Raw genomic sequence first — 25,154 nt, forward strand, 5'->3', positions numbered from 1 at the left:
AATAAATCACAATTAGAAAGGTAAATATAACATTTAATGCAATGAAATAAAGGATACAACTATTATAATTAGCAATTATTTTTCAGCAAAAGGAATTCATTCTTACCATTGGCTTTCTTCTGGACTATTGGAGGCCATAGAGCTAATGTTATATATATAATCAAAAACCAGACCGAGACTAGAGGTACAAAGTAATAGGACTGGTAAGACCGATCCATCACTATGCACAACACCACAACCAGGAAGTTCAGTCGAAATAAAACCTGTTAAGCATTGGACAAGAAGTGAAATATTTCTTCATTAATCATGAAGAAGAGAATATTTTAAATCACATTTCAATGTAAAACAATTTCAACAGTCTTATAATTCCATCTGAATTGAACTGACAAAGAACCCAAGACTATTTATATTTTGATATTTTTTTTTTTGGAACAGTAAGGAGGGCTAACAATTTTATGGATTAAATTGTTCCACAAAAACTTAAAACCCATTTACAATTTCTCTTTAGCTATACAATAAAACAAACCTCCCACTGTATAGGATATTAAGTTGGCGGCTGTCCAGATTTTGTATGCTTCCCACCACTATTCCAAAAAAGATGAAATGCCTCTTCTAAGGTTTAGTTTTCAGCAACAAGAACTTGAAGCTAAAATATGGTAGTTTTTATAGTCTTGACAGTTTTTGCCTTTGGCCTCAACCACTATTGGAACGCAGACCTAGAAAACCCCTCTAAAACTGAATCTGCCCCTCATGCTCAAAGATGTTCCCCCATAACATCCCCCAAAGATGTTCCCCCATAACACTGTTAATTCTAAGTGTACTTCCTACTACACTTAGGACACTCAGTGATCAGTCAACAGATGAAAGTATATAAACTTAAGGGTAAGTTGGCAAACAAGAAGTAAAGTGGTCTGACTCAATTCTACTCAAGTCTTTGTTTATTTGCCCATTTAGTTCTACACAGGGTTGCTCAACAATTGTGTGTTCAGTAAGGGAATATTTGCCTCTTTGGAATTAGAAGGGAAAATCTCATGTTCTGGGTATTAAGGTGCCTAAAGGAGACCCAACAAGACAGAATGAAAGCTCTTCATAGAGGTCTGAGTTCAGAACACGACAGAAATCAGTTAGAATAAAGAAGCAGCCAGACAATAGAGCAGGCATGGGCAAACTTTTGCCCTCTAGGTGTTTTTGACTCCAACTCACACAATTCCTAACAGCCCATGCCTGCTCACTGCTAAAAATCTATTGTGAAACTTGCCTCCTAAAACTGAAAAGGTGATGACTCAACATAGATTGCATGAAGTGATGGCAGATGTCAGTTAGCATTCAGTCCTGATTATATAGAGATTTATTTACTTCTTACCTGACACACTCTGTAGATGCCAAAATCTCCTTTAATCCAGAAGTATGAGAAATGCCCATAGCCTGTTTGGAAGAGATATGCAGCAACCAACACACGGATGTGCATGTAGACTGGCAGAAACTATGGATAAAAATGTAAATTGCTTTTTTAAAAATTACGTCATAAAGACTTAAGCTCATTAAGTCTCAAATACTCAAATCAAACTTGATGGTAAGAGGGGAAAGCCTAAACCCCACGACTCTGGAACTCTTTGCCCAGGGAAGCAAGAATGGCCCTCTCCCTGCTATCCTTCCGAGAGCAGGCTAAACCCTTTCTATTCAGACAGGCTTTAAAAGATGAAGGTGTTTAAGATTTAGTCAGAGAGTGCTGTGGTTTTTAACTCTGAACATGTTGTGATGGATTTTAACTGTGATTTTTTTAGTGCTGTTTGTGTTTAATTCTGTTTTAATCGTTGCATATTTCTATATTTTAAATTGTATACTAATGTTTTTATGTCAAGCCGCTTTTAGTGCCCCCCCCCCCCCACCTTGGGAAGATGAAGCTGGGTACACATAAATACAATAATAATAACTTGCTTCCCAAATATTCTATTTCTTAAAACAATCACATTACTAGGACTTTGAAATTCACCAGTACTTTTGGAAGCCTCTCATTCATTGGATCACCATAAGTCAAAGTTGACTTGATAGCAAACAACAAAACTTCATGACCTTCTCTACTTAAACTATTCACAATATGCAAGCGATTGACCAACCATCTGTTCCACCACTAAGAAAAAGACTTGTTTACAGTTATGCGCAAGGTATAGCTTAGGATTAGGAACAGAACTGATATATCTGTCTTCTACTAGTAAGATAACTGCAATTAAAAAGAAGACTTCTATAATTTAGATAAGAATAGTAAAGAAAAGAGGGAGGGGAGAAACAATTCTCTCACAGTCCAATCCAGTCAGTACATTCTTAGTGGATGCACTGAATCTGTTTGAGATAATACTGAAATCGTATATTCACTTATGTGAGGTTGGGTAGCTCAACCAACAGTGGCTCCATGCTTGCTTTCCCAATGAGCCCCCTCGAATTTACAAACCTTAATTTAATAAGGCTTAATTTTCTAGAAAAGATAATAATGCTTGTCAAGATATAAGTCAATAGGAAAAGAGGAAGACTGCCCAGAGTCTACTAGTCATAGGCCCAAAATTTGTCCCATCCGTTTAATTCGTGACAAAACGGGAAGGCCCTACCTGGAATGAAAATGGACTCAAAATGAAAGGCACTTGGGAGTGGGAACCGGCTCCAAGCTTGCTTTTTGGACTGATTGCTGTGCATAGGCTCAAACTACCAGGGCCTGGCAGGGCCTGCAGCTGAGCGCCGAGTAAGGAGCGCTTCTTACTCAGCTTCAGGCACCCCAGCGCTTTGGACCTATGGGTGCAGGCTGTGGGCTTATGCGCCCGGGCTTTGCAGGGCCTGCAGTCAAGCGCCGAGTAAGGAGCACTCCTTACTCTGCACTCAGCTTCAGGCCCTGCCAGGCCGAGGTACGTAGGCCCGGGCGCTTTGGGCAGAAAGCATTTTTTAAAACAGTGAAAGACACTTACAGTGCTTGCTCCAGAGATATGGTAAATCAAAATGACAAGCTGCATCCACCCTTTCCACTCATCGGTCTGCTCCCTATTTAACACCTTGGTCTGTACAAAATAAAATGAGAACATGGATATTTCTACAAAAACAAGAAGCCACTTACGAAGCAATGAAAGTAAAGCAAACTAATGTGTGAGGAAAGTTTAAATATTTGGAAATACGAGATAGGGGTTCCTCTAGAATTTGATCAGGTTTTTTTTTCTATACTACACCGGCCAAAAAAGTTTTTGTAAGCTGTAACCTGCACAGAGGACTAAATAGTGAGTACTGTGAAATTTCCACCTGATTATAGCATCAAAAACACTGTTTTTGAAAGAAAAAAATTAGTTTCAGGTGGAAAATGAAAAGTTACCATTCAGGGTGGGGGGAGAGAAGTGTAGACCCATGCACCTGGGTGCCTCTCAGAACCACCAAATGAATAAATGCTGTAGACAACAACTACCACAACTCCCCTATCTTAAATGCACTACCGTATATGCTTTGGTTTACAGTGTAATCTCCAGCATGTTTACTCTGAAGCAAGAACAATTGGGGCTTATTCCCAAGAAAAGGTGCATAAAATTCTTCTTGGGTCATTGTGCATAAAGAATGTTACAGTATCTATAAACGACAGCAAAGACAGAAAAATTGTGTATTCATATTCTGTTCAATTATGACTTTAAATTAAGAAACAAAAGCTCAAAAGTAAACTGGCTTACCTCTTTTGTATTTTCAGCATAAAATATTCCTAAGACCAGAATGTAAATGATTGGTATGAAGAAGGATGAATGCGTGTAAAATTTGTTTTCTTTCATGAACAGATTGGCTCTGTCACACAGGTAGAAGTAACTCATAATAAAACCAAGTTTGCATAAGCATTGCAAAAGTGTCTCTAGGGTAGAAACAGCCGAGCTATTCGTAGTGGTCTTTTTCTCCTCTCCGCTTTCCATATCAGTGCATGGCTTGTTCTTCCGGTGATTGTTACGACGAATCAGAACCAGAATTAAATATCCAATTACAGATGATGCAAAAAAGCAGAAAGCTAGCTTTTGTATCCAGGTGAGGGGAGGTCGAGGTTGGCAGCATGAACCATCAATTGGCTTTGTAACGTTGTTGCAGTGGATGTTTACGAGAATCATGGCACTCTGAGGAAAAATGTAATTCTGATCAGTGAGATTTTGTACTTGGATATTCCTTCTGATTTAAGGAAATGAATGAGGAGTTTCACTTTGATTTCTTCTTTAAAAACACACTCAACAAACCATTCTCTGTAGTTTTCCTTTTAAAAAAAATAAACTAAAAAGGGTATGACATAAATCTTGCTCATTTTACAGCTGAACTAAAGATTTTCGAAAAATTATGAAGTGATCCCCCATTGTTTCCTGGTTTCTCCCTCTTTCTTCTTTTCGAAAAACAAAACGGAACTGTTAAATCACCCAAGTATTAATTACCAATCTCCTAATATCTTAATTTAGAAAAGAGAAATTAGTCTGTCTTGATGCCCAAGTTCTCTTAATTCTGACCTTCTAGCACTAAACCAGATGTTCTGTTGAAATATCCATGATCAGATCTTGCACAATCTATTCATTTTAGATTGTGCAAGATTTTGAAAGTTAAGAGGTCAATGAGTGGAATTATGGACGCTCAACTCAGTGATCTCTTAAACCAGCAGTTCTCAAAGTGTGGGGCTCCATGAAGCATCCTGCCCCTTTCTACTCCCCTTCAGAACTTTCTCCCCCTCTTCAGAATTTTCTCCCCTCTTTTCTACTCCTCCTCCTCCGCCCCACTTCCCTTGGCACAAAAAGCCTTTTTCCTTCAGTCCCCTCACAGACAAAAGCCTTTCCCCCGTTCCCTTCCTGACAATACACTTTTCCCTCGGCCCCCTTGTCGCCAATGGCTCTTTCTCCTCACCTTTCTTGCTTCCAAAACCCCACTTCCCTCTTTTTTAATTGTGCTTTTCCTGCATAGATTCAGTAATTGAATTTTTCCTGGCATTTCACTAGAATTACAATGAAGGACAGGTTGCTTATCAATAACAGTGGCTATCTGAACTTGCACAAAGGTCACTTTTATGTGGGCAATGAATCATACGGAACATTCTAGAGTCCTTATGTAAGTGTTTGGCAATAGTCTTGCCCACTCCTCACATGCTACACCAGTGAACTTCACACCTAAATCCTCAGTTTCATGGACACTAAAGCAGCAGCATCTGAGGAGGCGGTAGGAATGAGGATACGACAAGGAGAGGGTCCAGTGAGTTCAAAGATGATTGCTCAAAGAAAACTCACAACCTCTGAGGATGCCTACCGTAGATACAGGAAAAACATCAGGAGAGAATGCTTCTGGAACATGGCCATACAGCCCGGAAAACACACAACAACCCAGTGATTCTGGCCATGAAAACCTACAACAATATATTAAAATTTACACACACAGTACATAGGTATGTAACCAATCTCTGTGATTCACATAAGCTAACAATCACAGGAGGAAAAAGTCCTGTCCCACACAAAAAAGGACACAGCCCTCCTGAATGCAGTCTCTATCTGGGAACTCTAGCCTAGACCAGGTAGCGGCTCTCCAGATTTTATTAAAATAAACCCTCCTCAGAAAGGCTGTCATTCTATTTGAGTGACTTCTCACTTGAGGAAGAAGCTGTTTGCCTGCCAGTCCATATACTAAGTGAATAGTGGTTGCAAGCCACTTGGAAAGATACTGTACAAACAGGTAAATTCTTCTTCACAGGAATACTACTCAGTTTCAGAGATCATCTAACAGCCCATCAGACAGATGCTGGAAGCAAAGAAGCTTGAGGTGGAGCAGAGGACAAGACACTGATGTTCAGGACAAAGCCAACTGATGAGGTTTCCCCCTCACTGCCTGAGTAGCTGAACTTAGGACATGTTCATAAAGGACTTTTATGAACTTCGCTTCTCTATTCCTTCAGGCTTGTGGTTAAATGGCCTGTCAACGACTGCGTGTGTTTTCCTGAGATAGAACAGTAATTTGAGCCAGTAATTTTATGAGCACCCACAACATGTTCAAAGGTAAACAGACCAATACAAAGAGAGAGAGACACAGAGAGAGAGAGAAAGTCAAAAGAAAGGCTGTCCAATTCTATTTATCAGCAATCCTAACTGTAAACTGAAGAGCACTCTAAAGTGTTTTTAAGAGACAAAAAAGAACGGAGGAACTGAGGGTTTGGATTGGAAGATCATGGTGCCTGGGAGTGAGCAGAGTTACTGCCAAAATGTTTATTATGGAAACATCTAGAAGATTTTAAATAACGCACTGTGTAGTCAAATCTTCGTGTGAGTCACAGCCCCTTCTACACTGGCAGTGTAGATTCATATAATCCAATTCAAAGTAGATAATCTGGATTATATGGCAGTGTAGAAGGGATCACAGAATCTACAAAGAAGAAGTGCAAGATAGCTTTATCATGGATTTTTCTTTCCAAAATGTAGCCTAAAAAAGGATAGGTTTCCAGAAAAGCTTGATAACACTTAAAAAGAAAAAAAACAATGCTCATTGAACTGGCCTGCATTAAGTTTTACATTTCCAACTGAGTATTATTAATTCTGAAGACGATGTTCATGAAGATTACTCACTGTTTCTCTACTTGACTCGGGAAGATGTAAGCCATCTGAGGACTGCATTATGGTTTCTTCTGCTATCAGTCTTGGTGCACTAAAAACTTTTACTTTTGTTTTTGAATTTCTGAAGCTGCTGTTCAATATACTGATTGCTGCTTCGTTGTAGGCATCTATTTTCTCATTAGTGATCATTTTCCTGCTTTCACTCAGCATATCTTCATAAACTGGATCTGAATTGAATAGAATATCAGTATTTTTAAAAAGCGAAACAGTCTCTAAGGATATCATCTATAAAAGTGACAGACTGGAGTAAGCCTGGTACAACCATTCCAAATTAAAGGCGGCTAGTGTCATGAATGAATGAATGGAGTTTGACACCACTTGGAACTGCCATGGTTCAATGCTATGGAATCCTGGGAGCAGTAGTTTTTAGAGGCCTTTGCTATCTTTGAAAGAAAAGGGTAAGGCCTTATAAAATGACAATTCCCATAATGCTGAGCCATGGTAGTTAAAGGAGTCAAAAACTGCCTTTTTTCTAATGTGTAGATGCACCCCTGGACAGATAAGCTATCCATTCAATCTAGTATATCTAATAATAAAGCAAGCACTCCCAACCCTGCAGAAACATGTTATGTTTTCTCATGAGTAGATCCACTGATAACAAAAAAGTCCAGGCTAATTTCCAGGCATGTGATATGTTGCAGCCTACCCAGTCAATCTTCTTCCAAGGACGTGGAACATCTTTGGTGCAGTATTTATTCGTATTATCACAGGAAAGAAAATTCCTCTCTTATTAATGAAAGTATTTTTCCCACAAAGTGAGAATTGGAGTGGAAATCAGTGACTTTCAGAAACAAGTCAAGGCTCTAATCTCCACAGCTGTTCCTGGAATGTTTTGGGGGGGGGGGGGAAGCTGGCATGACATATATCCTCAACTAATTATTTTATCCACATGTTGCATCACAAAACATTGCCTTATACATTATTTTACCTTGTAAAACCCAGTAAACATTGCTGCTCCTTGCCAGATTTTCCAGAAGAGGTGCAATGGATGTGATATTGATTTTATACTGTGTCAGTGCTTCGTTGCTGCCATTGTGAATTTTGATTGACCACTATAAAAAAAATGTCAGAAGGGAAACATCAGCATTTTTACGTGTAGTCAACATAATCAAAATGGTTAATTATTTATAAACAAATCCTAATTTCCGTTTTAGACGACTGGTTAAACTACTGATTGAACAATAAGTCATATAAACTCAAAAAACTCAAAAGAGCAGCAGAAGAAGATAGCATGTAGATAAATCATTAAGTACTGGAAGAAGTGGTGTAGGATAATATACAATACTACAGTTTATTGACTAGTGTTTCATCAAATATTTAAAATATTATCAAATCTGACACAAAATATTATAAAAGTACTTAAAACAGTATTTACTTTCTTTTTCAGCTTTGTTGAAATATTAAATTGTAAATCTAGCACATCACTTTGCGTCTCTCTACAGATACATTCTAGACATTACAATTCTATCAGGAAACAATGATGTCCTACGCCAAACGCATCTACACTCATTCATTAAATCTTGTTCTAGGATCAGCAGTAGTGCAGAAAAGAAGAAGAAAAGTTATGTGTGTGTGTGTGTCAGCTCACAGCAGCTGCTCCCAATGAAAACACAGGACCACGCTCTGGTATCAAAGAGAAGCTTTACTGCTGGAAACACAGACATTCAAAAAGCCGAGATTGCCCGGCGTCAGCACCTCCTTATATACCCTCCCTCTCATTCAAAGATGTAACTTCCGCCAAGCACAAAAACCCGCGTAAAGCACCCGCCCAAACCGTTGGCCGTTTGCTTTCAGGGTCAGCCACCACAGGTGTTTTATCAGTGTCTTACGTCAGAACCCTGGTTCCTGGTGCCAAAATCAAGGCCCTGGAAACTGGGTCCTGACTTGTGTGTGTGTGTGTGTGTGTGGTAATGGTGACTCATAACTCATAAGCTCTCTCTGTGTGTATCTAACTGTAGAATTAATGCAGTCTGACACCAATTTTACTGTCATGACCCAGTGCAATGGAATGCTGGGATTGATAGTGCAGTGAGGCACCAACACTTTTTTGAAGATAGACTTTGTAAAACTACAACTCTCAGGATTCCATAGCATTGACCCATTGCACTTAAAGTAGTCTCAAACTGCATTAAATCTATCTACAGTGTAGATACATTGTTCGATGCTCAAAATAACGAAGTTAAGGCAAACTGGTAGAAAAAAAAAACAGAGGATGGTTTGGAATTTGAAAGACAAGGTGACTTAGTATTTTACTGTCCTCACCTCAACAGTGACTACAACGAAAACAACTTACCGTAGCAGCTCCTGCTACAATTATGTTAGGCTTTGCAGAAGGACCCTATGGTACACAAAGACAGGATTGTCATTAAGAATGTGAATAGTAAGAATAGTAGAATATTTAACTACACACACATTTGTCTACATTTAGCTATGACATTGCATGTTTTAAATTAACTACATTTAAAGAAAATATCCTATGAGTTTACATATAAAATATGTAATGTTGTTTTATAACAAGTAATCTAAAACTTTGTTTATTCGTTCTGTCACTTCCGACTCTTTGTGACCTCATGGATCAGCCCATGCCGTCGCCACCCCCAGCTCCTTCAGGGTCAAGCCAGTCACTTCAAAGATAACACCCATCCATCTTGCTCGGCCCCTCTTCCTTTTTCCTTCCATCTTCCTGTCCTCTCATTATATGGCCAAAGTACTTCATCTTTGCCTCTACTATCCTTCCCTCCAGTGAACAGTCAGCCTTTATTTCCTGGAGTATGGACTAGTTTGATTGTCTTGCAGTCCAAGGCACTCTCAGAATTTTCCTCCAATGCCATAGTTCAAAAGTGTCTATCCTCCTTCGCTCAGCCTTCCTTATGGTCCAGCTCTCATATCCATAGGTTACTACGGGGAATACCATTGCTTTAACTATGTAAATCTTTGTTGCCAGTGCAATGTCTCTACTCTTCACTATTTTATTGAGATTGGTCATTGATTGCTCTTCTCCCAAGAAGGAAACGTCTTCTGATTTCCTGGCTGCAGTCTGAGTCTGCAGTAATCTTTGCACCTAGAAATACAAAGTCTGTCACTGCCTCCAAGTTTTCTTCCTCTATTTGCCAGTTATCAATCAGTCTAGTTGCCATCATCTTGTTTTTTTTATGTTTAACTGCAACCCAGCTTTTGCACTTTCTTCTTTCACCTTGATTTAAAAAGCTCCTCCTCGCTTTCAGCCATCGAAGTGTTATCATCTGCATATCTAAGATTGCTAATGTTTCATCAAGCAATTTTAACTCCAGCACTGGATTCATCAAGCCTGCACGTTGCATGATGTGTTCTGCATACAAGTTGAATAGGTCAGGTGAGAGCATACAGCCCTGCTGTACTCCTTTCCCAATCTTGAACTAGTCTGTTGTTCCGCGATTCTTACTGTTGCTACTTGGTCATTATATAGATTCCTCAGGAGACAGACAAGGTGACTTAGTATCCCCATACCACCAAGAACTTGCCACAATTTATTATGATCCACACATAATAGCTATAAGCTGCCTATTCAAAAGAGAGTGCATCAATTTGTAATACATATTGGGGGCTTCCGGTGGACATGGCGACGGGGTAGCCTCGTCGAGAGGGAGCTCCCGACGAGGACCGGCGTTGTGGTGGTGAGGTAGAGCCAAAAAAGCTCCCCCCTTTGCCGGATTGAGTGCAAAGGTGTCGCGAACCCCAAGGAAGCCCGAGACCCCAAAGATCTCTCCCCCCTCAAGGAGGAGAGGTCGAGAGGGTCCGAGCGGGAAGGGGAAGCGAACCACCCCGCAAGGATCAAGCCGCAAGGCTTGTCTTACCGCCGCCAATCCACTCCAAACAGAAGAAAAGAAGATTGAAGAAACCCCCAGTGAGGGGAAAGAAATAAGAAAGACTTCACCCTCAGGTAACGGGGGAGTGCTCCCAATTGATAGTAATTGAAAGAGGGAGAAACGGTGCGAAGAGGAGGAAGATAAAGAAGGTTGGGGAGCCAACAAAAAATAAATAATAAGGATAAAGAATAAAGAGTAAAGAGCGAAGAAATAGAGAATAAAGAGAACTAAGGAATTGGAAACATAAATTATATCTAGGTGAATTAATAAATTGGACTAATTGGACTAATTAGGATAAATTGGATAAGAGGAATTTGGCAGAACTCGGTTAGAAAATTGATTTATGGGAATAAATGATTTAAATATATAGTACAATTCAATACAAAGAAGTAAGGAGAACGGAGAGCTCCTACCCTGTGATTCTGTTTAAGATACTTTTAAAACTTGGAGACGGAAGAAAGAATATAAACAATACCGACCTTGGCGCCATTATTGTTGAGTCTACCCCAGCCTTCTCTATAAACAATTTGGCTGCTTGAAGGAAGTGACACAATTGGAAGGCTGGAGGCAGTGGAGGACTAAGAAAAGAGAGGGAACCAAGAGGGGCCGGTAGGGAACGCAAGAAAGGAAGTGACGAAGCGGAAGAAGAAACGGCGCCATCTTGGACCATAGAGAAAAAGCGCTACAGATCGGCAGAGAAGAAATTTTATGTTTTTGGAGATATTGGAGATATTGAGACCCGGAGGAACAGAGGAGTAAGACAACAGTTACAAATAGTAGTAATAGAGAGGAGATACGAGGACGAGAAGAAGACGACAACGGACAAGGAAGAGAAGAAGACGGCGACGGACCAGGAAGAGAAGAAGACGACGACGGACCAGGAAGAGAAGTAGACGACAGCGGACAAGGAGGAGAAGCAGACGAAAGGCATCATAAAGAGGAGGAGAAGTAGATAATAAACATTCATTGGAGGAAAAGAGAAGTGGATAAGTAAAAGATTAATTGGACTTTTGGTAGCTCCAAGCGGAGGAATAAAAGAAGAAAATAATATTTTTTGTTAGAAACTATATATCTTTCCTGATAAATTGATAATTTGATAATTAGATAAATTGTAGTGAAGACACTATAGTATCATAAGGAATTGATTTTATATAAAATAAGGCCAACTTATTAAATAGGGGAGAATTTAAATTTAAATTTAAATAAATTAAATGAATTAATAATAATATTTGGGTTAATAAGAGACTGTTTGATATAGTTGTTAAAATACTTTATTTTGATTCTTAGTGGGAGAATATATTGTGAGAAAGTGAATTGATTTTACAAGTTGTAAATAACAAAATTGAAAATTTATAAGAAATTGGAAATTAATTTTGACCCCCTTTTATTGATTGATTATAGAATTAATTAACCAATTAATTATTAGATTAATGGTCTCCTGCTTTAGAATCTAAGTAAGATAATTGGATTTTATTAGAGGAGAGATTTTTGGTGAGCAAAAAGTAAATCCCTTGAAAATAAGAATTAAATTGGAAATGACAACCCCTAAAGCAGAATCACGAAGAGGATCATTGGACATAAACCCAAAAATGGATAACTTATTGAAAGAGATTAAAAAGATATCAGAAAAACAAGATGCGCTGAAAGTAGAATTGGAGGAGGAAGTGAAGACCAAACATGAAGAATACTATAAGAAACAAGAAGGAATGATTACAAAAATGACCGAAGAATTTAAAGCAATGAAGACAGAAATAAAGGAGGAATTTGGACAGATAAGAAAAGAAATATCACAGTTAGATGGAGAAGTGAAAGAATTGAAAGTCTCTAAAGAAAAGATGGAGGGAACGCAAACAGAGATGATAAAGAAAATAAAAGGATTGGACAGACAAAGAGAAAAAATGGAATTGGAACAAGAAAGACTGTTACAGATGCAAATGGATTTCCAATTGAGACTGAGAAATATAATGGAAGAGGATAAAGAAGATATAAGATTATTGACAATCAAAATTTTGGCAGACTGCTTGGAGTGTGAGGGAGATGAATTAGAACAAGAGGTTGATCAGGTCTACAGGATAACATCATTTTATTCTAGGAGAAATAAGACAGATAGAGACGTGATAGTAAAGTTCACAAGAAAGAAGGTTCGAGATGATGTGCTCTATAACAATAATAAAAAACCAATCTTTTATAAAGGGAAGAAAATTGCGGTATTGAAGGAATTTCCACAGGCGACCCTAGCAAGAAGAAGAAAATATTTCTTTCTAACAGATGAATTGAAGAAAAGAATGATAAGATTTAGGTGGGAAAGAAAAGAAGGGATAATGGTGACATACAATGAAGAAAGATATTGGTTGACAACTGAACAGAAGGCCAAGATTTTTTATGAAAAGCTTATGAAACAGAAGGAAGGAGATGAAGAACATGGCGAAGAGGAAGACGAAGAGGAATCAGGAGAAGAAGAAGAAGGAGAAGAAGTTGAGATAGAGGAAGGAGAAGAAAGAAGATTATCTACACCAAGGAAAGGAATAAAGGCAAAAAAGGCAAGATATAAATCACCAAAAGACTATGGCTTTCTCGGAAAAGAACCGAAACCACAGAGAATGACACCACGGAAAAAAGAAGAAAAAGGAGGTCAGAGTTCGGAACAATCGGTAACTGCACCAATGGAATTGGCTTTTGGCGACACAGGATTGGGACCAGATAAGAATGAATAAAATGATGGAGAGACAAATAAAATGTGTTTCAAATAACATCAATGGTATGAACTCCCTCCAGAAGCGAAAGAGAATATGGAGAAGTCTGAAGAAACAAGATTTTGATGTAATAATGCTACAGGAAACACACATCTGTGATAAACATGTGGCACACCTCCCAAATAAAAAACTAGGAAAGGAATACTATTCGGCCTATGAAAAAAAGAAAAGAGGAGTCGTAACTTATGTGAAAGACTCAATAGACTCAGAATTGGCATTTAGAGATTTAGAAGGAAGATGTGTAGCAGTGAAAATGATAATCGGAGACTCCAAAATATTGGTTTGTAATATATATGCTCCCAATGGACCAAAGAGGAAATTTGTGGAATATTTAAATACCAAGTTAAAAGAAACAGAGTTTGATGAGCTGATTTTGGCAGGAGACTTTAATGGGGTCGTCGACTCTCAAATGGACAAAAGTTGGAAGAAAAAGAAGTCTAAGGGAGGGAAACTCCCCCAGATATTTATGGATCTACAAAAAGATTTTGACCTGGAAGACGCATGGAGAAGTAAAAACAAAGATAAAAGAGACTATACCTTTTTTTCGAACAGACATCAATCCTGGTCTAGGATTGATATGGTCTGGATAACTAGGAACCTCTCTACGAAACTGAAAGAGATCAATATTCTACCACGAGATCTGTCGGATCACTGTCCCCTGGAAATGGTCATTAATCAAAAAAATTATCACAGAAAATGGAGATTGAATGAGAACTTGATAAAGACGGAAGAGGACAAAGAATATTTTAAGAGAATAATCCAGGATTACTTACAAATAAATAAACTGGACGTAATGGAGCCACGGGTGGTTTGGGATGCCTTTAAGGCAGTCTTGAGAGGGCACTTCATCCAACAAGGAGCAAGAAGAAACAGAGAAAGGAACAAAAGAATAAACGAGTTGTTGGCTGAAATAGCAGCTAAAGAACTGGAATGAAAGAAAAACCCATCTAAATGAGTAGAGAAACAATTGGTGTCATTGAAACAGGAAAAAAACTACGTGGAATTGGAATTACAATCAAGACAGATGAAATTCCTAAAACAACAGGCTTTTGAAAATGCTAATAAACCGGGTAAATGGTTAGCAAACCAGGTGAGAAAAAAGAGGCAAATTAACCATATTGCCAAAATAAGTACTAAAGAAAAGGATTTGAAGACTGATAAAGAAATTCTGGAAGAATTCAGGGCCTTCTATACAAAGTTATATACAAAGGAGAATATAAAGAAAGAGGATATTATGGAATATATCGGACAAATGAAGCTAGATAAAATTACAGATGAAGATAGAGAAGAATTGAACAAGGAGATAACAGAAGAGGAAATAGAGAAAGCTATAAGCAAAATGAATGCTGATAAGGCCCCGGGACCGGATGGATTTACGGCAGGATTTTACAAAATATTTAAACAGCAATTGATACCCACTTTTAAGGTTATAGCGAATGAAGCATTGAAACATCGGAAGATACCAGACTCCTGGAGGGAGGCAGAAATTACTGTGATACATAAAGAAGGCTCACCGGAAACCGACATTAAGAATTATAGACCGATCTCCTTGTTAAATACGGATTATAAAATGTTTGCAAATATCATGGCCACAAGATTGAAATCTTTTTTAAGTAAATGGATTGGAGAAGAACAAACAGGTTTTCTCCCAAATAGACACATGAAAGAAAATATACGCAATGTACTAGATCTTTTGGAATATTATGAGACCAATCACCAGAAAGAATTTGCCCTTTTAGCAATAGATGCTGAAAAAGCATTTGACAATTTGAACTGGGATTTCTTCAAGATTCTGATCCAAGAGTTGGACATGGGCGAGAAATTTAATAATGCAATTAATGCTATTTATGAATTTCAAAAGGCTAAAGTGAAAGTGAATGGTCAGGTCACTCAAGAATTTGAAATTACAAAAGGTACGCGACAAGGTTGCCCACTGTCTCCATTGATTTTTGTTATGGCAGTAGAGATCCTGATGAAGAAAATTAGAGATGACGAAAAGATTAAAGGAGCAAAAATTGGTAAATTTGAATATAAAATACGAGCGTTTGCGGATGACCTAATAGGTACAATTGAAAACCCAGAGAAAAATTTACAAAGTTGGATAAACAAAATTGAAGATTTTGGAAAGGTGGCAGGCTTTAAAATCAACAGGAAAAAAACTAAACTTCTCTTCAAGAATGTTAACAAGGAGAAACAAATGAAGATTCAACAGCAGACGGGAATAGAAGGTGTGAAGAAAATCAGATATCTAGGAGTCTGGATAACTGCCAGAAATGGACAACTTTTGAAGAATAATTATGAATCAGTATGGAAAATGGTTCAAAAGGATATACAGAATTGGGATCGGCTGAAACTATCCCTCCTGGGCAGAATCGCTTTGATAAAAATGAATGTGCTACCAAAACTTATATTTCTATTTCAAAACATACCGGTGATAAGAAACCAAACTCTTTTTAAAAAGTGGAAGAAAGATTTATTGAAATTTGTATGGAAAGGAAAAAGACCGAGAATTAAATACACAAATTTAATAGATAAGAAAACGAGAGGGGGGCTGGGATTCCCCGATCTGAAGACCTATCATGAGGCCTGTGCACTATCCTGGATAAGGGAATGGATGACTTTAGATAAAGAAAAGTGCCTAAATCTAGAAGGTTTTGATTTAAGAGTGGGATGGCACGCCTATGTCTGGTACAACAGAGAGAAGAAGGAGAAAAATTTTGGTAATCATTTTGTGCGAGCCTCCCTATTACGGACATGGATGAGATATAAAGAACTTTTTTATAAAACAACACCACTATGGATTTCAGCAATGGAGGCACACCAAAGAAGATTATTAGGATGGAGGACTTGGCCAAGATATAAGGACATATTAGTGAAAGGGAAAACGGAGATGAAATCATTTGAACAGTTAAAGATCTTATACAGTAATATAACTTGGTTAAATTACCTACAAATTAAAGAATACTTTAAACAAGATCAAAAAATCAGTTTTGATTGGAAGGAGAATGTATGGGATAAAATTTTAAAAACACAAAAGAAAACGGTTACAATACTATATAACAAGCTGCTTCAATGGCTGACAGAAACTGAACAGGTGAAGGCCTGTATGATCAAATGGGCTGAAAATATAAGAAGGCCCATACACTTCGGTGAATGGGAAACGATGTGGAACAAAAAATTAAAATATACATATGCCATGGATTTAAAAGAAAATTGGTATAAAATGTTTTATAGGTGGTATTTAACACCGAGTAAACTAAGTCATATGTATCAAAATGTATCAGATAAATGTTGGAAATGTAGTGAGCAAGTAGGTACTTTTTACCACATGTGGTGGACCTGTAAAGAGACATGTAAGTTCTGGTCTATTATTCACGAGGAGATGCAAAAAATATTAAGGAAAAGATTTAAAAAGAAACCCGAATATTATCTTCTTGGATTCACAGACTCCGATCTCAAACTGGAGGAGAATGAAGATAAATTATTTACTTATTGCATAACGGCGGCAAGGATGGTTTTTGCCAAATATTGGAAGAATGAAGATGTACCGAATATGGAAGACTGGTGGAAGAAAATTAAAGAAATAAGAGATATGGACGAACTGACTTTTTTGTTGAGAAGGAACAATGGAAAAACTTTAAGAAGGACGGACTGGTCCCCAATTTATGATTATGAGAAAAAAAATTGAAAAAACATTGGGATGAGAATAGATATTAAGGAGAAGAAATATATGGAGAAGATCCTGAGGCTGGAGTGGAAGTCATTTTAGAATAGTTTTAGTAGTTTTATTGTTTGTACTGAGTGTTGGTTATGTATTGACTATTTTGTTTGTATTGTTTTTTTTGTTTTTTTTTCTTTCCTACTGTTCTGTCTTCTTGTTATTGTTCCCCCTCTTTCCTTGTGTGGACTTGTTGAAACTTTAATAAAAATTATTAAAAAAAAATTGTAATACATATTGGATTTTGCCTAGATAAATTTAGCTACTGCCCTTAGAAATCCTTAAATGCAGTAGTCATCACCAACAAAAAGTGACACTTAAAGAATAGAAGATTGCACTTAAGGATTTCCAAGAGGCCAGCCTTTGAGCGTTTTATGTCCCCAATGGGCTAAAAATGCCTTTAAAGCACAGCATTTTTCTCCCCTGACTCTGCAATTAAACTAGCCTCTGGGCCTGGAAATTTCTGAAATATTTTCATAGTGGACGATACTATTGGCTTCTATTATCTTTTAAACATTATCTATGCAACTCACGTCAATCCAAGACCTGATACACTGCTTCATAGAGCCATTGACTTCTGGATACCACAGGAAATCCTGAAAGAGAAGTAGAGACTTATTAGCAAATGTAAATACTATAATCTTAAAACCGATTTCACTAACAGCAAATGGTTTATCTCTTGTTTATTCTACCTGTTTTGCACTGGATCATAGACCCGAACTTAATTTGTTTCATTATAATAGTGAAGAACCAATGAACAGAGAAGAAACCCTTTTGTATGCTTATTGCTTTTTTTAAAAAAATACTTATTATTTCCAAGCAAGAACCTCAGGTTGGCTCACAAAAGGAAAAGCACACTTTTAAATTTCTGTAACAATAAAACTATCAATAAATTCACGAACAGCACAAAATACCACAAAACAATAATAATAACAATAATATTCATATGCGAACACTTATGCAAATCCCTTTGCTTTAGTGAGTTTACTCTAGTTAGTATTTGAAATTATAATTAAACTTATGTACATCAATTTCATCAAAATACTAACTACACTTCTTCATTATAATTTTGAAGCAAATTCTATATGCTTACCACTTTCGGAGAAGAAGATGAAGATTTGTCTTCAAAGTGAATGTTTCCATGCTATCAAAGTTAAAAGAAGGACTATGAATGACATTACTCTCCAGAACTCCATTAAATATTTACTTTGGATGAGTGTGTTTTACTTTAAATAGTACAGGGCCAGCAGGTACACAAAATGTTTTAACCCTTTCCTCCTATATTTCAGTTTCTCCTTCCCAACCTGCATTTTGCAACAAATGTAAGGTGCCACTGATACTAATGCCAGTCATTCTCCCAACAAAAATTGCAGCAAGTGTATGCTTCATATCAAAGTAAAATTAGGAACTAATGGGTGTAAGAAAATCTTTCCTGCTCATCGTGCTTCCAGACTGACTTGAAATCTGCAATTTTAAAGTAAGGAACATTTTAGGGAAATTCAATTGTTATGATACTGTTTTCAGATAAGTACTGTCGCTTCTGACATGATGAAAAAATCTTTCCGATCACCCAGTTGTAGCCAAAGATAATGCCTCTTGGATGCCAGAAGCTGAGTTGAATGAAATGTACTTGGGCAGTACTACAACACAATGTGGCAGCTGACCCAGATGTGTTTCCACAACCAAATTCTTAAACAAGGGTATGCTGGCTCTCAAGACACCTCACAACTAAAACCAAAAACTCAATAAAGTAGATTAATGACCAATTTCACCCAGAACAAGCATGATAAGGCCCAGAACCAACAAATCCTTTTAAATAGCCAATTTTAGGATTGAAGTACCTCTTAAAAAAAAAAAACAGGAAGTATCCTGAAGGTGACAGTGTGTGTGTGTGTATTTTAAAAGTTATTCTGGAGACAAAAATTAGCTAGAGGGAATACAGTAATCTTTACATAGCAATCGTAGTCCTTGCTAGATATGAGTAGCAGTTCTGTTTTTTTTCTGGGAGAGAGTACTGAGTGTTTTGCAAAAAGGGTGAATGTGAATCACTGAGGTCTGAAGAAAGGTAAAACTCTCTCCCAGTAAAAGCAAATACAGATTAAGAAAAGGGTTTAAAAAAAAAGAAAAAAAAAGAAATCCTGATTAGTTTTCTTTCTGATATAATCACATTATTTGGCTTTGTTCTGATAACACATTTTGATCTAATGAACAGTGTGCCCGTGTATTTTTGCCTCCCTTAATCCATAACTGTCATTAATTCATCTTAACATTCATATTGGCAGATATTTAAAACAACAAATTTTGGTTAAGCATTCCTTATTTTTGTATTTATTTAGAGAGTTTTTATCCCACTCCTCGGTTACAAAGACACACAGAGCAGCTTAATTTGCCCTCAGGTTTTCAATATACATAAGATAAAAACTTATAATATAATATAAATATTACATAAGAAATGATGCTGCTGTGTCTTGCTGGCTATCACCCTCTTACTGAGATTTATAAACTGGAATTACAGCGCACAAGCAAATTATGGTTTACAGTCTTGGGTTAGCAGGGGTCCTCAAACTTTTTAAACAGAGGGCCAGGTCCCAGTCCCTCAAACTGTTGGAGGGCCGGATTAGAATTTGAAAAAAGCATGAATTCCTATGCACACTGCACATATCTTATTTGTCGTGCAAAAAAACACTTTAAAACAATACAATAATTAAAATTAAGAACAATTTTAACAAATATTAGTATTTCAGTGGGAAGTGTGAGCCTGCTTTTGGGTGATGAGATAGGATAGTTGTTGTTGTGTGCTTTCAAGTCATTTCAGACTTAGGTTGACTCTGAGCGAGGGCCGGGTAAATGACCTTGGAGGGCCACATTCGACCCTCGGGCCTTAGTTTGAGGATCCCTGGGTTAGAATGAATGCTGAAATCATAGTCAAACTCTCAGAAAGTCTGTAGCATCCCAATAACAACAACAACAACAACAACAACAACAACAACAACATGTATTATAGAGGGCTAAACACTGAAAAGCATACCTTGTTTCCCTCTTCTTTAAACTGAGGGTTTATGAGCTTTACAAATGAGTAAAACAGCTGACGAATCCTAGAATCACCTATAAAGGTAATATGCTGGCCTGTGAGACAATCTTTTGCTTCACTGTATAAAAAAGAAAGAAAGAAACACCAATAATGAAAAGAAAGTTGTTTCAACTATCAGAGAAGAAAGGTAGTTGGCCCCTTTGTCTCTCTTTCCCCACTTCTCCCTCAAACACAGGTATACTTTAGTAATATAGAGCAGTCAAATTGCATATTCAATTCGTTCTACTGAAATCTATAGAATTTATAGAATAGATTCTTTACAAAGGTTGTAATACCAAATCGATTTACTCTAAAGGTCCAATTAAAGCAATTCTGCATTTAGAATTAAGATGCTTTGCTAGTAGTTTTCCCACATTACACTGACTGTGCATGCATCATGTGAAAATTTGTTCATTAATGATTTGTACTATTACTGCTTTGTACTTATCAATTTAGAGAGCAGATCAAATGTACAGCTGGACCTCACTGGAATATATGTTTGTAAAACTGACTAAACAGAACTGCTGAACCTACAGCTTTTGTGCATAAAGAGCTGTTTTAGGAAACTGGACTATTTTGGAATTCCAGATAGATACTCAACATGAAGTCTGAAGAACAGTGTCTATTTCAATTGTGCTAATTACTGACAGCTACAGCCAGAGATTGAAACACTTTGCATAAATAGCACAAAGAAAGTGTTATTATGCTCCGTCTGAACTGCATAGCAAATTTCTAGTGGTATAACAATCCCAAAAGATAATGCTTTACATCTAGGTGTTTTATCTTACCTCTGTTTGTATTTGTGCAGCATACAGCTGTAAGGCTGCCACACATTCTCTCCAAGAAATCGTCCACTAGACAGAAGGTATTCACAGCTATCACCACCTTAAAAGGGTAGGAGTAAGAAAAAGGAAGTGAGAAATTACAATAGTCTTCAAACAGGGGCTATACTATCACTCACTGTCTTTTAAATCTCATCTACACTGCCAAATAATGCAGTTTGAACTGGCTTATATGGCCAGTACACTCATAAAATGCAGAATTGACTGGATTTTATGAGTCTACACTGTCACATAATCCAGTTCCATGTAGTTAATCTGTATTCTGAAACTGCATTAAATGGTAGTATAGATGGGGCTCTAGTCAAGCCCTGTACTTACTAGTCTCACTGTAAAGAGAGTCAATTTACTATGAACCTCAAAGTGCACATTATTCATATAACTGCTATACAGTATATCAGTAGGGACAGAATTTTGACTGCCAGCCTGATTTTAAAGCATAAAGACATTGATTTCAGTTGATTTGCTGAGTCTATTCATATGAATAGACAAATTCATTTTGCTGTACCTTGAGCAAGCTAAGAGGTGAGGGACCTAGATATTGTAAATTTACTTCCAGGCCACACAATATTTTTAGCTTGTTCACTTATGTCATCACTGGATCCTTTTTGTTGTTGTTGTTGTTGTGTCAGAGAAAGAAGAATCAGAAACTCAGCTTCCCAATTCATAACCAAAGATTTTTACTATCTGAAAACATCTAAAGGAAAATAAAAAATCTAGCACATTAAAGTTTAGCAATATTTACTTATCCCATGTTTGCATAATTGTGCAAGTAAGGTGAAATCTATTTAATCAATGAGATGTAGGTAAGATTTGATGTACCATTCAAGAGGCGAGAAATTAAATTTAGGAGGAAATGTGGTAATTTTTCAGATGCCACAAGGTTTTTTCTCACGCAATGAAATAACAAAGTTATTCTGCTAGAACCTATTTTGTCAGAGAGGAAACCAGCAGCCAAACCACTAACCCAGTCTTGCTCTAGTTATATCTGAGCAAGTTAAAAGAGAAGTTTTATTTTTTTACTTTTCAGGAAGTATGACCGCCCCTATTCTAGATTATTGGATGAAATCTGCTTTCATTAATGCCAGGGAAGAAAAAAATTAGTCGGTTGTGACAACCCCCACCAAGATTCTTTCATCCTGTTCCATTATCCAGGAGGAGGCCACTAGGGGCCGCTAGAGAGAGGATACTTCATTTTATGGGGAGGATGGTGGGTTGATGAGGAAAAACCAACTTCCCCTGTTTTCCTGTTATCACCCCCCCCCCCCCATGTCCCTGTCATGGAAACAACCCTCCTTTATGATATGGGAAGGGAGGAGGGAGACTAACATGTAAACATGGGAGAAATTGTTTTCCTCCTTCAATGGGAGAAATTGTTTCCCCTCTCCTTCTAGTGGTCCCTAGTGGCCTCCACCAGGATAACGAAACAGTACCAATACTAATTCTTCTAGTCTAGAAGGCTAACTATTGTATCTTTTAAGTGTCACAAAATTCTTAGCGGCGCCACCATCTCCCTGAAGTGACTTGGGGCAGCCTACCACTGGCACGAAGTGTCTAAAAACAAACATATAAATGAACACAATACCATTAGGCTTCCCATTAGGCCTTACTTCATAACTATATTATAAATATTTATCCTTTTGTTCAGTTTAAAAAACAAACTGTGTAAGAGCATTTCCATTTTTCATTAATAATAGACCTCACTGTATTTGATCAAAACATGCTCAATTACAGCCAGAAAGGGGTTTGTTTTTCAGTTTGATAACTAGGACAGACTGGTTTAACAACCAATGTAAAACTGTAATGACATCAACATTCACACTTTTGTTTAGGTATAATAAAGCCAGGAAGACAACGCTCGGGAACGCTAACAGAAACAGACAGTTGTATTACTTCTGCTCTGCCCTGTGGCATGAAGTCTGAAGGAAAGCTAACTCTACAAAATTAACAAAGAACATTTGCCTAGCAACTATGCGAAACATAAACTCTTCCAACAGTTTTGATATGCTTGCCCTGCTCTCACCCAGCTTCTAATCTAACTGAAAAATAATAGTGTGGGTAAGAGAATATGTCCAGAGTAGAATTCATTTGAATAACAGCTGTTATCTAGTGAAGCGGTCTGCTTATGATGGATGGGCAGGAAAGGGACAGAAAGATGAACTGTGATGGTCCAGAAGGAAATGAGAGGACATGAAGAGCACTGGCATCCATCTATGTGAAACGTATTTTAACAATGAAAAGAGATGGATTGCCTCTGCTTAGCTAAAACTCTGCATATATGTAGAAATCCCTGGATGTAGCCTGAGATTTATGCTGAGGACCAAATCAGAGCTAAACCACATCATGCTCAAGGTCACAGGCACAATATGGACACAAAATTAAGTCAGTCCTAAGTAATTTCCATTATCTTTACAATTAAAGGTACTTGGATTCAGCATATCTTCACCTGGCCTAGTTGTTCCTTGATTTATCATTTGACAGTTGGATTGCTTTCCAAGTTAATTATGCTTCAGTCCCTCTGAAAGCTGTGCAACAAATTGATCAGAATTAAATTAAATTCCATTGATATTAGATTCTGACTGTCTGGCTCCAACGGTTAACTTATTCTGTGAGGCACCTTGAGTCCTACTCTGGCTATAGATATGATTGACTGGTTGATATGCTCTATGCTGACTCTGCAGTGCTTAGAAAAAAAGTTACATATTTTTAAAAGTCAGGTACTTGATATAATCCATAATAAAATATAAAGGAATACAGATTAAAACTCCTCAGGTAGTATCCTATTTTCAAAACATTTCTCTTAAGTTTAATTTGTTGTGAGAAAGTATTTGTATTTATAGGACACATTTATAGGACACATTAAAGCTTAGTGTTAATAATGTATTTTATGGTTAGATAAGAGGTCAAAACCAAGTACAGATAATAAAAAGAAGCTATTAACTTCTAAGAAAATAAAGAACAGAATGTAACTGAAAAACTTTCAAGATAACAGTATATAAAAATGGTGAATGAATCAGTGCCCTGCGGCTATCAAACAACATTATTTTAATCAGTCTCAATCTGAGTGCACAATGGTTCATTAAGAACACCTTGATTCTTCCTCACCATCTCACAGACGTCACTTCACCAGGATACAGAGCAGAAGGAGACATTTGGAGGGCTGTTCTGCCCATGTCTAGTTTAAAAATAAATAGTAAGAGATAGCAGAAGTTTTGAAGTTACAGGTAGATAGGTATCTTCTATCACAATGGGAGTGTGCTGCATTTCATTCAAACTATAGTCATTATTTCCATATTTTCTTTTAGGTATGTAAATCGGTATTTTCACATTTTATGTAAATCTACTTATTTTTTGCTGCTTTTAGCAATTGGCTTCCTCTTTTTGGTGGAGGGTTAAGGCCTAACTCTGGGGGAAGCAGGGCCAGGCCACAGCTCTGCTAATAGATCAACTTCTTTTAGCTCCACTCTCACACCACCTTCAATCCCTTCTGATCAGTACAACAATTCTGTAACTTTTCAGAACTTGAACCTTTTTTATTCCTTCCCCCTTTCCATCTCTTTCCACTGTTTTTGCAAATTTTTTGGATGAAAGTAGGACCTTTATTTGATCTACTAGCATTTTCATTAAAGGATGACATAATAGTACTTTAACAAAATGAATCTATTTTACATTAGAATTATAGGTTGATATTGCGCGGGGGGGGGGGGGGGAGGTCAAATAACAGAATGTTTGCTTTTAAAAAGTTACCTACAACTTTTGATGTAAACAGGTTGTAATCAGGAAAAAAAACCCCAAGGCTTTGCAAATTCCGACCATGCACACAAGGATTTAGTCTCAGAAACACAGATTTGCAACTATTGCATATTTTCAGAACACAAACAAGCATTTTCTATCCAATTATCGGCCTGGTTGTCTGATTTGAAATGGCAAGTCTCAATTAAATAACTAACTAATAATTCTTTCTAATATTAAAATAATACTGCTTCAGAAAAAATGTGAAGTTAATGCAGCACTCCTGTAATCACTTACAGAATTTGGGGGCCAAAAGTCTTATATAGCTGTGGAAGTTACTTCTGAGCAGTATGCACAGGGCTATACTCTCTGATAAAGCTCACTATCAAGGAATTGAATCTTTCTGAAGCCAACAATAACTGATTTTGTGAATCAGTGTTCGACGTACAGGCAATCTTTCTGGAAGTTGCTCTACACAAATGGAAAAGCATTAAACAGGGAAAGCCTCGGAGCTCTCAGATACAAAAGTAGTACTGTACTTTTTGAGGTTCACTTGGAAACA

The 25,154-nt window shown here is 37.3% G+C and overlaps 1 protein-coding gene across 1 annotated transcript in view; it reads right to left on the reverse strand.

The window, feature by feature from the left end:
* CASD1 (CAS1 domain containing 1) overlaps positions 1 to 25,154 on the reverse strand; it is a 41,723-nt gene that overhangs the window by 9,200 nt on the left and 7,369 nt on the right. The window contains exons 2-12 of the mRNA XM_060782243.2: positions 20,810 to 20,906; positions 19,980 to 20,100; positions 18,045 to 18,095; positions 17,485 to 17,547; positions 8,929 to 8,973; positions 7,564 to 7,687; positions 6,588 to 6,802; positions 3,696 to 4,121; positions 2,955 to 3,044; positions 1,364 to 1,483; positions 107 to 263 (exon numbers count right to left, since the gene is read on the reverse strand). Of these exons, the coding sequence (XP_060638226.2) occupies positions 107 to 263; positions 1,364 to 1,483; positions 2,955 to 3,044; positions 3,696 to 4,121; positions 6,588 to 6,802; positions 7,564 to 7,687; positions 8,929 to 8,973; positions 17,485 to 17,547; positions 18,045 to 18,095; positions 19,980 to 20,100; positions 20,810 to 20,906 (1,509 nt within the window). The remainder of the gene's footprint in view (positions 1 to 106; positions 264 to 1,363; positions 1,484 to 2,954; positions 3,045 to 3,695; positions 4,122 to 6,587; positions 6,803 to 7,563; positions 7,688 to 8,928; positions 8,974 to 17,484; positions 17,548 to 18,044; positions 18,096 to 19,979; positions 20,101 to 20,809; positions 20,907 to 25,154) is intronic.

Source organism: Anolis sagrei, chromosome 6 (genome assembly GCF_037176765.1).
Source record: "Anolis sagrei isolate rAnoSag1 chromosome 6, rAnoSag1.mat, whole genome shotgun sequence".
NCBI lineage: Eukaryota > Metazoa > Chordata > Lepidosauria > Squamata > Dactyloidae > Anolis > Anolis sagrei.